The 14,510-nt window shown below is 42.4% G+C and overlaps 1 protein-coding gene across 1 annotated transcript in view; it reads left to right on the top strand.

Annotated features, from left to right (window-relative positions):
• Positions 1 to 14,510, top strand: part of LOC139394523 (eukaryotic translation initiation factor 3 subunit E) — a 41,561-nt gene that overhangs the window by 22,929 nt on the left and 4,122 nt on the right. The window contains exon 10 of the mRNA XM_071142617.1: positions 11,141 to 11,250. Coding sequence (XP_070998718.1) covers positions 11,141 to 11,250 — 110 coding nt within the window. The remainder of the gene's footprint in view (positions 1 to 11,140; positions 11,251 to 14,510) is intronic.

Below are 14,510 nucleotides of genomic sequence, written 5' to 3'. Positions count from 1 at the left end.
CAAAGGTCTTTGCAGGGGCGTTCAGACACTCATTTAAGAGATGTGTGTCATAGACAGCCGCTGGGATAATTTATTTCCATTTTGATTTGTAATGGTTTGATGTGTACTGCCATTGAAGTAACTGTAGTGCATCAGCTAAAAATAGAAGCTGCACTTCCAGCAATGCCTTCGTCCATCGCGGCTAAGTTCTCAGTGACAAAACGAGGTAATAACATGCTGTGGAAAAAGATCTAGGTGCGTTGTGAGGATCAGGACGAGGAGTGGCTTATCTGCCCTTCCGCCCTGCTAACTGTTCAATCGCTGGAAAATAAATGGGACGCGCTGAAAGCACATATGTCCTACCAATAGGACATTGAAAACTGTATCTTACGTTTCACCGAGTCGTGGCTGAACGACGACATTAAGAACATTCTGGCGGGTTATACACTCCATTCGCAGGACAGAACAGCAGCCTCTGGTAAGACACGGGGCGGAGCCTGATGCATATATGTGAACAGCTGATGCACGATATCTAAGGAAGTCTCAAGGTTTTGCTCGCCTGAGGTAGTGTGGTCTGCAGCTTATCATGAGATTTTCTATCTACCTAGAGTATGTCTGCCTTTTTCGTAGCTGTCTACATACCACCACAGACCGATGCTGGCACTAAACTCAATGAGGGGTAGCGCGGCCGCTTTCAAGGAGAGGGACTATATCCCAGAAGCTTTACCCTCCGTCAAACCATCAAACAGACAAAGCATCAATACAAGACTAAGATCGAATGGTACTACACCGGCTCCAACGCTTGTCGAATGTGGCAGGGCTTGAAAACTATTACTGACTACAAAGTGAAGCACAGCCGAGAGCTGCCCAGTGACGCAAGCCGACCAGACGAGATAAATAACTTGCATGAGATCATCAGCTGTTCCCTACAACTGTGATCATGCTCTCCTCAGCCGATGTAAGAGCTTTAAACAGGTAAACATTCACAAGGTCGCAGGGCTAGACGGATTATCAGGATGTGTACTACAAGCATACGCTGACCAATTGGCAAGTGTCTTCGCTGACATGTTCAACCTCTCCCTGTCAATCTGTAATACCAACATGTTTCAAGCAGACCATCTATAGCCCTGAAGTGCTTTGAAAGGCTGGTCATGGCTCAAATCAAAACCATTATCCCAGAAACCCTAGACCCACTCCAATTTGCATACCGCCCAAACAGATCCACAGATGACTCCATCTCTATTGCTTTTAGGACATCTACTTTGTGCATGACACAAGTAATTTTTCCAACAATTGTTTAGACAGATTATTTCACTTATAATTCCATGTATCACAATTCCAGTGTGTCAGAAGTTTACATACACTAAGTTGACTGTGCCTTTAAACAGCTTGGAAAATTCCAGAAAATTTAGAAGCTTCTGATAGGCTAATTGACATAATTTGAGTCAATTGGAGGTGTAGCTGTGGATGTATTTCAAGGCCTACCTTCAAACTCAGTGCCTCTTTGCTTGACATCATGGGAAAATCAAAAGAAATCAGCCAAGACCTCAGAAAAACCATTGTCGACCTCCACTAGTCTGGTTCATCCTTGGGAGCAATTTCCAAACGCCCGACGGTACCAGGTTGATCTGTACAAACAATGGCACGTGAGTGTAAACACCATGGGACCACGCAGCCATCATACTGCTCAGGAAGGAGATGCGTTCTGTCTCCTAGAAATGAATGTACTTTGGTGTGTGAAGTGCAAATCAATCCCAGAACAACAGCAAAGGACCTTGTGATGATGCTGGAGGAAGCCGGTACAAAAGTAACTATATCCAGTATTATATCGACAACCTGAAAGGCCGCTCAGCAAGGAAGAAGCCACTGCTCCAAATCCTCCATAAAAAAAACAGACTACGGGTTGCAACTGCACATGGGGACAAAGATCGTAGATTTGGGAGAAATGTCCTCTGGTCTGATGAAACAAAAATAGAACTGTTTGGCCATAATGACCATGGTTATGTTTGGAGGAAAGGGGGAGGCTTGCAAGCTGAGGAATACCATGACACACAAGGGTGCTTTGCTGCAGGAGGGACTGGTGCACTTTACAAAATAGATGGCATCATGAGGAGGAAAGTTATGTGGATATTTTGAAGCAACATCTCAAGACATCAGTCAGGAAGTTAAAGCTTGGTTGCAAATGGGTAATCCAAATGGACAATGACTCCAAGCATACTTCCAAAGTTGTGGCAAAATGGCTTAAGGAGAACAAAGTCAAGGTATTGGAGTGGCCATCACAAAGCCTTGACCTCAATCCTATAGAAAATTTGTTGGCAGAACTGAAAAAGCATGTGTGAGCAAGGAAGCCTACAAACCTGACTCAGTTACACCAGCTCTGTCAGGAGGAATGGGCCAAAATTCACCAACTTGTTGTGGGAAGCTTGTGGAAGAATACCCAAAATGTTTGACCCAAGTTAACTTCTTATGGATCAAATCCCTTTAGCAGGATCGATTTTGACAACATCCGGTGAAATGCCAGAGCGCCAAATTCCAAAAACTAAATTACTATAAATATTAAACTTTCATGAAATCACACATGCAACACACCAAATTAAAGCGGCACTTGTTAATCCAGCCGCGTGTCAAATTTCAAAATGGCTTTACGGCGAAAGAAAACCATGTTATTAGTGGGGACAGCACCCCATCAAAGACGGACAATCGTAATGCAACCCGCCAGGCGTGACACAACTCAGAAATAAATATATTTCATGCCGTTCCTTTGACGAGCTATTTCTGTTGGCACTCATATGTCCCATAAACATCACAAATGGTCCTTTTTGTTAGATTAATTCCGTCATTATATATCCAAAACTTCATTTTTTTGTTTGGCGTGTTTGATCCAGAAAAACACCGGTTACAACTCGCCAAACGCGCCAAATGACTACAAAATATCTCATAAGTTGCCTGTAATCTTTGTCCAAACATTTCAAACAACTTTAGTTTTTTCATTACGTAAATAATCGATCACATTTAAGACTGGATAAACTCCGTTCAATTCCAGATGAAAACAAAGTGAAGCACGTTTCAGGTCGTGTGCACCTGGAGTTACACAGGAAAATGACAGGGCTGCTTCTTCATTTCTCAAAAGAAAAACCAACCAATTTCTAAAGAATATTGACATCAAGTGAAAGATAAAGGAACTGCAAGCATATTTCTATTATGAATGGGTTGCCATAGAAAACCAATGGAAACAGATTGACCTCAAAAAAAAAACTTCCCTGGATGGATTGTGCTCGGGGTTTTGCCTGCCAAATCAGTTCTGTAATACTCAGACTTTATTCAAACAGTTTTAGAAACTTCAGAGTTTTCTATCCAAATCTACTAATAATATGCATATCCTAGCTTCTGTGCCTGAGTTTACTTTGGGAACGCTTTTCATCCGGATGTGAAAATACCGCCCCCTATCCCAGAGAGCTTAAACAATTTAATGGCAATGCTACCAAATACTAATTGAGTGTATGTAAACTTCTGACCCACTAGGAATGTGATGAAATAAATAAATCATTCTCTCTCCTGACATTTCACATTCTTAAAACGGTGTTGATCCTAACTGACCTAAAACGGGGATTTTATTTTTTACATTAAATGTCAAGAATTAAATGGATTAAATGTCAGGAATTGTGAAACTAGAGTTTAAATGTCTTTGGCTAATGTGTATGTAAACTTCCAACTTCACTGTAGATACCAGGTGGTGTCAGAGGAAGGCCATAAAAATTCTGACTCAGCCACCCTAGTCATACACTATTCCCTCAGTGAACGCACGGAAAGCGGTACCAGAGCGCAAAGTCTAGGTCCAAGAGTCTCCTAAAATAGCTTCTACCCCCAAGCCATGAGAATCCTGAGCAGCTAATCAAATGGCTACCCAGACTATTTTCTTTGCCCCTCCCTTATCTATACATAGCCACTGAAATAACTCTACCTACATGTACATATTACCTCTCCACTGTTGCCCCCGCACATTGACATTGACTCTGTACCGGCACCCCCTGGTATATAGCCCCACTTATTTACTGCTGCTCTTTAATTAGTTATTATTCTTTTTTGGTGATATTTTCTTAACTGCTTTGTTGGTTAAGGGCTTGTAAGTATGCATTTCACTTTAAGGTCAACACCTGTTCAGCGCGTGTCACAAATAAAATTGTATTTGACGCCAGCTGTTCGTCAGAGGTATTGGCTCGTGGTGGACTGCGACGATGAAGCTTTCAAAACGTACAAAAAATGGCTCTCTGGCTTACGCCAACCCACCACTTTGTGATAGGTCAAATTAAATGGTGGTCTGGTTACTGGTGGTTGCTGCCTTGGCTGTTTTTAGCAGAACTCTTCACTAGTGCAGACTAGTAGGTGGTGGGCTTATTTCATCTCTGCATACCAATCTCTGGTTTATGATCACACACACACACACACAGTTTCCGGATTGATTGCGTTCTTTCATGTTACTGTAGCTGGTTATTTGCCACTAGGTATAGCTAGCTAGAAATTAACTGGATATAAGTTAGCTGCTGACCAGACCGCATGTGCAATCACGCACATGTTGATAAAAAGGGTAAACGGAGTTTGTTTCTAGTCATCTCTCCTTCTTCAGGCTTCTTCTTTGGACGTTAAATGGCGGTTGGCAACCGACGTTGAATAACATGTATGTGTACATTTATTTTGCAGCGCATGCGATTTGAGCGGTGTGGTCAGCATGTTAGCTTAACCAAACAAGTCTGGTCGCTTAAGTTGATGTGTTTATTTCAAGAAATTATTAAATACCATGTAGGTGAAAAGTTGGCTGGCTAGTAGTGCTGTCAACTTCTGTCTCACCAACAGAAACGAATGCATAACACCAATTGTTTACAACCCCATCTACTGTATTGGAGTGTCCCAGACACAAACTTAACTTCGAAGCTCTGTGTGTGCATATACTGGAAATAATATAAAAGCAACAATTTTACTGAGTTACATTCCATACAAGGCCATTGAAATGCATTCATTGGGCCTTTATCTATGCCTTTCACATGACTGGGAAGGGGCACATCCATTGGTGGGCCTGGGAAGGCATAGGCCCACCCACTTGCCCAGCCAATCAGAATGTGTTTTTCCACACAAAGGGCTTTATTACAGACAGACATACTCCAGTTTCGTCAGCTGTCTGGGTGACCAGTCTCAGACAATCCCACAGGTGGAGAAACCAGAAGTGGAGGTCCTGGGCTTGCATGGTCTGCGGTTGTGAGGCTGGTTGGAGGGGCTTATGGTAGAGAAATGAACATTACATTCTCTGGCAACAGCTCTGGTGGACATTCCTGCCATCAGCATGCCAAGTGCGCACTTCCTCAACTTGAGACGTGCAGTTGTCTCAACACCACAGCTATCTTAGTGGCTTTTTATTGTCCCCAGGACAAAGTGCACCTGTGTAATGATCATGCTGTTTAGTCATCTTCTTGAAATGCCACACCTGTCAGTTGAATGGATTATCTTGGCAAAAGTGAAATGTTCACTAACAGGGATGTGAACAAATTTGTGCACATAATTTGAGAAGCTTTTGTTGTGTGGAACATTTCTGGAAACTTTTTTCAGCTTATGAAACAGGACATTTTACACATTGCATTTTATTTCTGTTAAGTATAATTTGATTTGCAGTAAGGCTGTTTAATTTGTGCTAACTAGCCACAGACTTGAATGGAATTGAAGCCCACATTAAGAGTAGATTAGTTCTGCAAAATACTGTGATGTACAAGGGCAGGCTCTTTGGCAAGAGTAATTACTTCTCTAGTACATGTGGATGGCAAGGTTGAAACGCTCTACTTAATCTCTTCCCACCATGGCTGATTTTTAAGACCTTTGGCTCAAAATATTTAACTTATTTGATGTAGAACGCCAACAGAAAGATGGGTCCTTGCATCTACAGACGGCTTCAGTTGTAGTGAAAGCAATTTTAGAAAGGATGCAGTTTGTAGACAAAAAGCTGTATGCAATGGAGTCTCTCCTTACATTTAGTTATCTTCAGGATTGGTGGGTCCCCTGTGGGACGGTTGAGCTAACATAGGCAAATGCGATTTAGCATGAGGTTGTAAGTAACGAGAATGTTCCAGAACGTAGATAGATCTGATATTGGCAGAAAGCTTAAATTCTTGTTAATCTAACTGAACTGTCCAATTTACAGTAGCTATTACAGTGAAGGAATAGCATGCTATTGTTTGAAAAGGGTGCACAGTTTTGAGCAAAGTTATTTAAAAAACAAATTAGGCACATTTGGGCAATCTTGATACATTTTGAACAAAAATGCAATGGTTCATTGGATCAGTCTGAAACTTTGCACATGCACTGCTGCCATCTAGTGGCCAACATTTAAATTGCACCTGGGCTGGAATAATACATTATGGTATTTCTCTTTTCATTTCAAAGATGGTACTAAATTCAAAGATTGGTACTAGATCTAATGTGTAATATTTTCCTACATTCCTTTCACATTTCCACAAACTTCAGTGTTTCCTTTCAAATGGTACCAAGAAAATGCATATCCTTGCTTCAGGGCCTGAGCTACAGGCAGTTAGATTTGGGTATGATATTTTGGGCAAAAACATTTTTTTAACGGTGCTGATCCTTAAGATATGATTGTTCTTAGCTAGACAAGACTGAGTTGGACAACTGGCCAAATAAGGAAAAGGCATCCATGGTTATTTGAATCAGAAGCTAGCTGCCCTTTCAGGGATTATCTGGGAGTAGTTCTGTCAAAAATATCACTCAGTTCAGAGTCATCAAGAGTTTAGGTGGAAGACTAATCCACTCAGCTTGAAATGCTGTAAAATAACACTGGTATGAACTAGTAATACAACGTTGGTATTAAGATTTCCTAGGTTTGAGTGTTGACAATGTCCCTGTGAACATATTTAAAACTTGTTTGTTTCATCTACTTCTAATATTGGTCAGATGTTTGTAATTGTACCTAAATTTGTCATCAGTCATTTAGGGTAACTTATGTGGTTCTTTAATTTACTGAAGAGGGGCTGGACAGGTTCTGGAGACCCAATCACTGGACAGGAATAGGGTTTAGAGACTAACCAGGTGTGCTAATTGGTGCAGTGCCCTGGGTATATTCTCTGAAACCCAATCTCCCAGCTTCATTCTTTGCATACATGAGTATAATTGAGATTTCCCAAATGATTTGATAATTTGGACCTGCTGAGAAATAAAAGGCTGAACTTTGGGCTATTTGGCCCCCTTCATCTTTGCTTCTTGACAATAAATGCTCTGAATGAAAAACATCTGGCCTGATCAAATGGCTCTCAGAAGTAAATCATGTCAGCGGTTTACTGAAGCTCCCATTTCATCCTAATCTATTTTTAAGCTAATATAAAGAGCCTCTAGCTCCCCCAGTCTTTCTTAACGAATGAGGAACCTATAACTAAACTCATTTGTACAGATTCATTTTTTTTATTTGCAATCTTTTGCAATCTTTCCTGTGCACATGCCTCAGCAGGGGGCGGCAGCAATCGCTAAATGACATGCTACCAACAATATTGTAACACAATCCCATTTCAGAAAAGACCTTATGCGCTCTCAATCACCAAGCTTGTTGAACACGCGTGCACTTTTGAAGAGCCCTGTAGGTTGGTTTCGACTTCCCTGCTTGGGGTCTTGTTTAGAGAGACTCCATGTGGTTGGAGCAGATTCTGCTCAGTGTTCCTACTCAGGTTGGAGACCAGTTCTCCTCTGTGCTTTAGCAGCAGTGTCTTGGGAGTCGTGTCCTGTTAGTCTTCTCAGAGCAGGCCCAGCACACACATACACGTACTCTTTTCGCACTGAAGAGGGGCTGGAGTTCCAAATATCTCCAATGGTCACCCTGTTTTTAAAAAAAAATATTTTTTACATTTGTTATGCGCATGTCAATGCACTCACTGTACCAAAGTGTGATGTCTTATGCAACAGGACAGTTAACCTGCGCTGCCTACGAATTATCTATAGGCTGTGTTTCAACTTGTAAATTTCAAATTATTTTCTAACAGTTTGACTTGAAGTGTGTTAATGAATTCACATAAGTAGCCCATTTCACTGTTACAATTTGAGGCTTTACTGAGCCAGACAACTTCTCTTAGAGTCTAAGCACTTCCCCAGTATTTTCCCCAGATCAAGTATGAAGACATTGCGTATCTCTAGTTAGAACAGGCCTTGCATGGCCTCCCGAGTAGCGCAGTGCTTGAGGCATCACTACAGACCCAGGTTCAATTCCAGGCAGTCTCAGCCAGGCCGTGACTGGGAGACCCATGAGGTGGTGCGCCTGCAAGATGACACGGTTGCCAGCTTGACAGCGTTTCCACCTACACATTGGTGCGGCTGGGTCAAGCGAGAAGTTTGTCAAGAAGCAGTGTGGCTTGGCAGGGTCGTGTTTTGGAGGACGCATGGCTCTCGACCTTCGTCTGTAGGGGAGTTGCAGTGATGGGACAAGACTAACTATCAGTTGGGGAGAAGGGGTAAAAAAAAAAAAAACAGGCCAAACTTTCCCCCTGGCACACTTTCTGGCTGGCCCATGAATTGCCTTCATTGTTTTCCTTACAAACAATAATAATTTGGACATGTGCATTCTTATCAAAGTGCCTTATTTTCTGTATATCGTGTTGTCATTTCTTCTAGCATACTGTTTTTTATGGAGTCTAATGTGTTTCCTGTTTTGTTCACATTTTCATGTACTGGTGACAAATCATGTGTTCTGCAAGAAACGGAATGCAGTTTCCCAGTCGGAGAGACTGTTTTATATTTGACATCAAAGTATTTAGCTGCTGTTAGCTAGCTGACACGCATCTCATTTCCAAGCCATATTACATTTCTCCCTTGTGCTCACCAGAGATATGGTAAATTTTTAAAGAAGTGTAACTGTTAGGTTGCGAACTTTTAGGTTTTTTTGTCAGTGAAATCTGTTATTTAGACTGGTTTATGGGGCGGCAGGTAGCCTTGTGGAAAGCGCGTTGGGCTAGTAATCAAAAGGTTGCTGGCTTGAATCCCTGAGCTGACAATGTAAAAATGTGTCCTTCTGCCCCTGAACAAGGCAGTTAACCCATTGTTCCTAGGTCGTCATTGTAAATAAGAATTTGTTCTTAACTGACTTGCCTAGTTAAATAATGCTAAAAAAACCATTTTGGAATGAGTTTGGCTATGGATGTGATGTTTGGATGATGAAGTTTGTTTTTCTTATAAGAATTTATCTTTAACTTGCCTGGTTAAATAAAAATATATATATTTTACAATGAAGGTGAAATTGAGGAATAAGGTTGAAGACCTTTGTTTTTGCACTCATTGGAAATAATGTTTAGATGCTTTTCAGACTATGCTCTTTAGGTGTTTGTTGCATCATATGTTCAGTTGCTACTGTCCCAATCACGTTTTTGCCGTGGTTCGCTGCAGGGACCTCAACAATTATCACATATATGATCTTACACGCCAAAGGGTTAATCGGAGCGCGCTCTGTCGAGGTGGGTGGTTGTGCAACAGTTAAGCTGCTGCACCTTAAGTGCATTAAGTGTGATGGGTCTGCAAACATTTTCACAAAATGGCCTCATTTGAAAGCAATAAAGGCAAGGGGATTTTGCAGACACACACTCCACGAAAAAGAACCTCATTCAATTTTGTGTAGTGATGGTTGAGAGGTAGAAAGATATTCCATTGGGGATGGGCCTTTGCCTTGATCAGCATGTGTAATACATCAGTTTGGAGTCATTGAGGAGAGAACAAAAGGGTTACATTTACTCTGGGTGATACCCAACTATTTACTGATTGCTGTAAATGTCAGATATCGGTGTTTTCCAACTTCCATGTCTTCACTGCAACCTTCAACAGTGAGTAGAAATTGATTTGAAAGGAAGTGGGAAATCCAGTCTGCTTTGAATGCACCCCCTGTCATGTAAGTAAGCGCCTGTGTTTTTCTCCTTGCAGTTTTTTTTCTTCACCCCAGCCGGAATCGCTGTCAGATGTTGGCAACTTTTGCATGTTGGGGGAAAGCCTACCTCCAAGTTTAGCTCATCAGATTGTGCATGAAAGGCCACTTCTAGCCCTTTCAAAATGTGTTTGAGGATCTTGGGCTGAATCCCAGATGACACTGATTAGGACACTTAGATGTTCAAAGTTTATCATGCCTAGATAAGCGTTGTCACAGCTGAAATGTGGTGTTGCCTGATAGCGCCATGTAATTGGGTTTTCTTCAAGCAGAAATGGAGGGTGAAAACAGCTCTAAGCATGCAAAGGGTTGTGAGTTCTTCGAACTTTTGAAAACTGAGGTCTGTGACGTGAACCTAGTACTCGAGAGTAGGAACGCAGTAATAACCACAAAGGAATGTAAGCCTTTTGACCCAACGTTTGCGTGCACAATGGGGTCGTGAACACTTAAAGTAGAGCTGTCTTACTGCTCTTTTATGGCGGCGTAAACATTTCAATTTTGCTGTAGCCCATCTGTCAGTGTAGCTAGCCCATGTGTTCTAATGCTGGGCAGAGGGTGTTCTTGCCCCTATGGTGGCTGTAGAACCCCTGAGAGTGGTGGCGTGTAAATTGGTTTCTCCCGCACTGCACAATTGACCCTGCACAGATGAACAGGGATAAGTCACAGCCACTGTGGTCAGTGGCTGGCTCCATTCTTGTCTCCCGTTTCATGTGGAGGCAGCTGAATTAAAAGATTTGTGGTCGATTTTGGAGCACCCCGAGTGGCCTGGGAGTGCTTTTTTTGCAGGTGGGGGGGTTTTCTCCTTTTGAGGCTTTTGCCAAAGTAAATCGCTTGGTAACTTTAAATGTGGTTAGAGCAAGACCCCCATCCCCCTTTACTCTGCATGTATGAAAAATATAAATAATCCTTCTGTTCTATTTTAATTTGACAGTGAATTGGGTTTTCCCACAATTTAATCGGGGCCTCAATCCCAAATAAGGACTGCAAGGGGGAAACCTGTTACTGCTGCACTTTTATGGCTCTCCAGGGCCACTCAGTCAGAATCCAATCTTGATTGCCCTAATGAGTTTACTAAAAAGCTTAACATTCATTTAACTGTTTTACATTCCTTTAACCCTGCAGTGGTCTTTTATAGAAATGCATACACCGAGGCAAATACTCACTGCAATATTTGTATTACTGCTAACTTTTATTTCCCTCCATCTCTTCCAGGTGCTTGTGAATGACTTCTTCCTGGTGGCTTGCCTGGAGGACTTCATTGAGAATGCCCGTCTGTTCATCTTTGAGACTTTCTGCAGGATCCACCAGTGCATCAGCATCAGGTGAGACCAGGGAGTGATGCAAAGCACCAGTTGGGGAACTGACAGGAAGGACTTTGCAAGAGATCTGTCTCTGCTAGACCGTTGTTCGCCATCGCTGTCCAAATGCTAAGATGTGCTTCATGCACTACAGTGGCCAGCTCAGACTAGCTAAAGTACACAGGAAGGTCATGAAAGTCTGTCACCAGCCAATGAGCTTGCTAAGCAGACCAGCTGCAGGAAGAGGGTGGATATGTGCAGTGAATACAGGAATGCCCCCCCCCCCCATAGATAAGCGTTTATTGCCCCTTTCCCCAGTCAAATACACTCACATCTCCACATACACATTTTAGGGATTAGGCAATGAGAGCTTTAACTGCTTCCTGGTTGTTCTGCTCACTAAACTTTTAAAGACCACCTCCGTGAGAGACCAAACCAGGGACAGGTTTCTCTCGGGTAGAGGTCAGGGTTTAGATGGGCTTTGACGGCTTTAGATTTTGCCAGCTGCTGATGCGAGGGAGAGAGGAACAGCGTAGCTCCACTTCTGAGTCGTCCTGGGTCAGGCTGGCTAGTGTTCAGAGGGTTCTGAAGTTCTCGCTTTCTTTCCCAAGCCTAGTTACATCCACTACAATAAATGTACCTTAGACAGTCACCAAAACAATACATTTAGTCAATGCTAATTATGGTGAGCATTAGGGGAGGGTAATGGTCCACAATTAAGGATTTGGCTGCCCCTTGTGCATCAATTCTAGAAAATAACAAATGTATAGCTATACAGATTAGGTGCATCTAGGGCCCAGTCTACCATTTAGTTCTCATCTTACTGTGGACTTCGCTCACTCTTTACTCTAGACTGATATACTACTTTATTTTTACCTCATAGCTTTTAGTGTACACTGAACATTTGTACTTGTGGAAATGCATTTAGCAAGACATAGTTACTGTACTAAGGCAAAAATGGTTATACTACAACTTTGAATGGAATATTTAGAATATGCTGTCATGGACATTGAATGGAAAGGGCGAATGAATGATAACTTTTGACAGAGAAATTATTGCACTGCCTGTTATACAGAGCTGTGGAGGTCTGTAGTCAAGGTTGAACCATGGAACACGATAGGGCTCTGTCGAAATCTCCAGTTGCAGATTGTCTGGAATTGATTAGGAGTCCCGGCTCTTTTTTTTGGCAGACTTGCTGCAATTGGATACATTTACTTGTTAAAGACCACAAAGGTTAGTGGTAACAGTAGGAAGTAGAATTGTGATGTTTCTAAATTTTTGTCCTGTGTTTGTACGTCTTTTGTGAGCTGAGATTGTAAAGGAAAGGTTAAACAGAGCGGTCCTCGGGAGTGTCAGGGATTTCCGTGTTTATTTAAAGCTGTTGCGATGACGATGGACAGAACACGTAGTTTATTTTTTGACAAACGCTCAAATTCCATGTCATTAGTCTGCTACCCAGAAGCCCTCTGCATCCAAGCATGGACTCAAATGAATCTGATCCCTGTTTTTAATGAGGACATTTTTACAGCTGTTGGCTATGAACATTTCACAGATATTTAGCTTGCTTTTTTTGCCCACAACTTGGGACCAAAGTAGACTAGAAGTGCGGGTAATTGAGTTACTTTATGCAGAAAGGCTCATGTAAAAAAGGAAGCTGTGAAAATGTGACCCCGCGACTTGAGGTTTTGCTCCATAATTGCGTCCACATATCCTCTTGTCTAGACTTGGGTATGTTTTTACAATTTTGATTTCATTTTCTGGATTCACAAACTTAAATATTACCATATTTGACTTTCTTTGAATGTTGATATTTCTAACATTGACCTCCGATGGTACACGGTCCAGTGACTTTGTCAGTACGTACATAAGACCGAGCCGGTCAGCCGACACTGAAATGTGGCACATGGAAAGGTAGTGGACATCTTTTCCCATCACTCAAAATGTTTTCCTAACGCTTAAGTTCTCTGATAGTTGGAATAGTATTGTTGTGTACTTGCATGTAAAATGGAATATCTTTCCACTTCACAATAGTCATTAGAAAGACCAAGCGGTCATTTTCCGTTTTCCCGAACAATCTATTTTACACCAAGAAGCCGAAAGCGGGAGTCGTTCCAAATGGCTTGGAATCTCTTAATGCTATCATATGGTAGTGTTTAACAATGCATTCGTCTGAGCCCAGCCACTTTTAGAAGTGTCTTATGGGAGTTTTCCCTCTAACAGTCATCCTGACCTCCCTCCCTGAGTGGGAGGGTGGTTGAGAGACTCACAGGAGTCGTCGCCCCCCCCAGCCTAAAATTGAGTGCTGAGAAGCCAGTAAATAAAGGGTTGAAATGAAAGCCCCCCCCCCCCCCCCCCCCCCTCAAGGAACAGGGCTATGGCTGTGTAAAGCAAAACCAGTGAAGGTGTTCTAGTTGGCTTAAGGGCCAAGGGATATGTCAATGGTTTAGTTTTTAGGTCTAGCCCCCCCTTTTCTGAAGTTCTAGGTTAAAAGTTGAGACCTGGTCTATAAGGAAGATAAACCAGAGTCCTTTGTAAAATATGATACATGAATGCACATCCACAGGAAAGCATTGCCAGATTTCCCGTAATGAATTAGAGTAGGTTGTTATCACCGAAGTCGCCCTGGGTTTATGCAGGGGCTGCCCTGGGACTTTTGGGGCACTGCGTGTTACTATGGTATGCTGGGGAGATCACATTCTGCAGGGGGTTAGGGCTGAGGTGAACTCGCCATGAGGAAACTGGGTCATGTTTGTTTTGATCTCTGATCTGAGTCTGGTTTGACTGACATGTGCCCTCCACTTGATGGAATCGCCAAACAAGCACACTCTGCGTACCCCTCTGCGGCAGTCACACATCTCTTGGGTTACATTTTGAAACTGAACCGTGTTTATAGACCTACACCAGTCATTTTGCCCAAACTGGTACGACCTGTGTCTCCTTTTAGTGTTGATTGTGTCACTCATGAATAGCAGACACATGTTAGCCATCATGACCTAAACTCACGTGAATGGACAACTGACCCCCCCCATGCTTGTCAGGTAATTCATAATGAGCCGTAAGTGCAATTTTATTTTCGGCAGCATTTTGCCGTAATTTAGTCATTTGGGTGTGAGTGACAAGTTGGTCGTGCCCCTTTCCACTCCTCCAGCCCGTGGGGATTCAACGTTAATCAATTCTTAACTGGTGTTTTTCTCTTCTGGTATCCACCTACAACACTGTGCTGTGGTTAAAGTGGTGATGGATCATCATGCTCTTGTTACTTGGAATCCCCTGAGGCACGGCCT

The sequence above is a fragment of the Oncorhynchus clarkii genome, chromosome 3, assembly GCF_045791955.1.
Source record: "Oncorhynchus clarkii lewisi isolate Uvic-CL-2024 chromosome 3, UVic_Ocla_1.0, whole genome shotgun sequence".
Lineage (NCBI taxonomy): Eukaryota > Metazoa > Chordata > Actinopteri > Salmoniformes > Salmonidae > Oncorhynchus > Oncorhynchus clarkii.
This window is presented reverse-complemented; position numbering and strand designations above follow the sequence as displayed.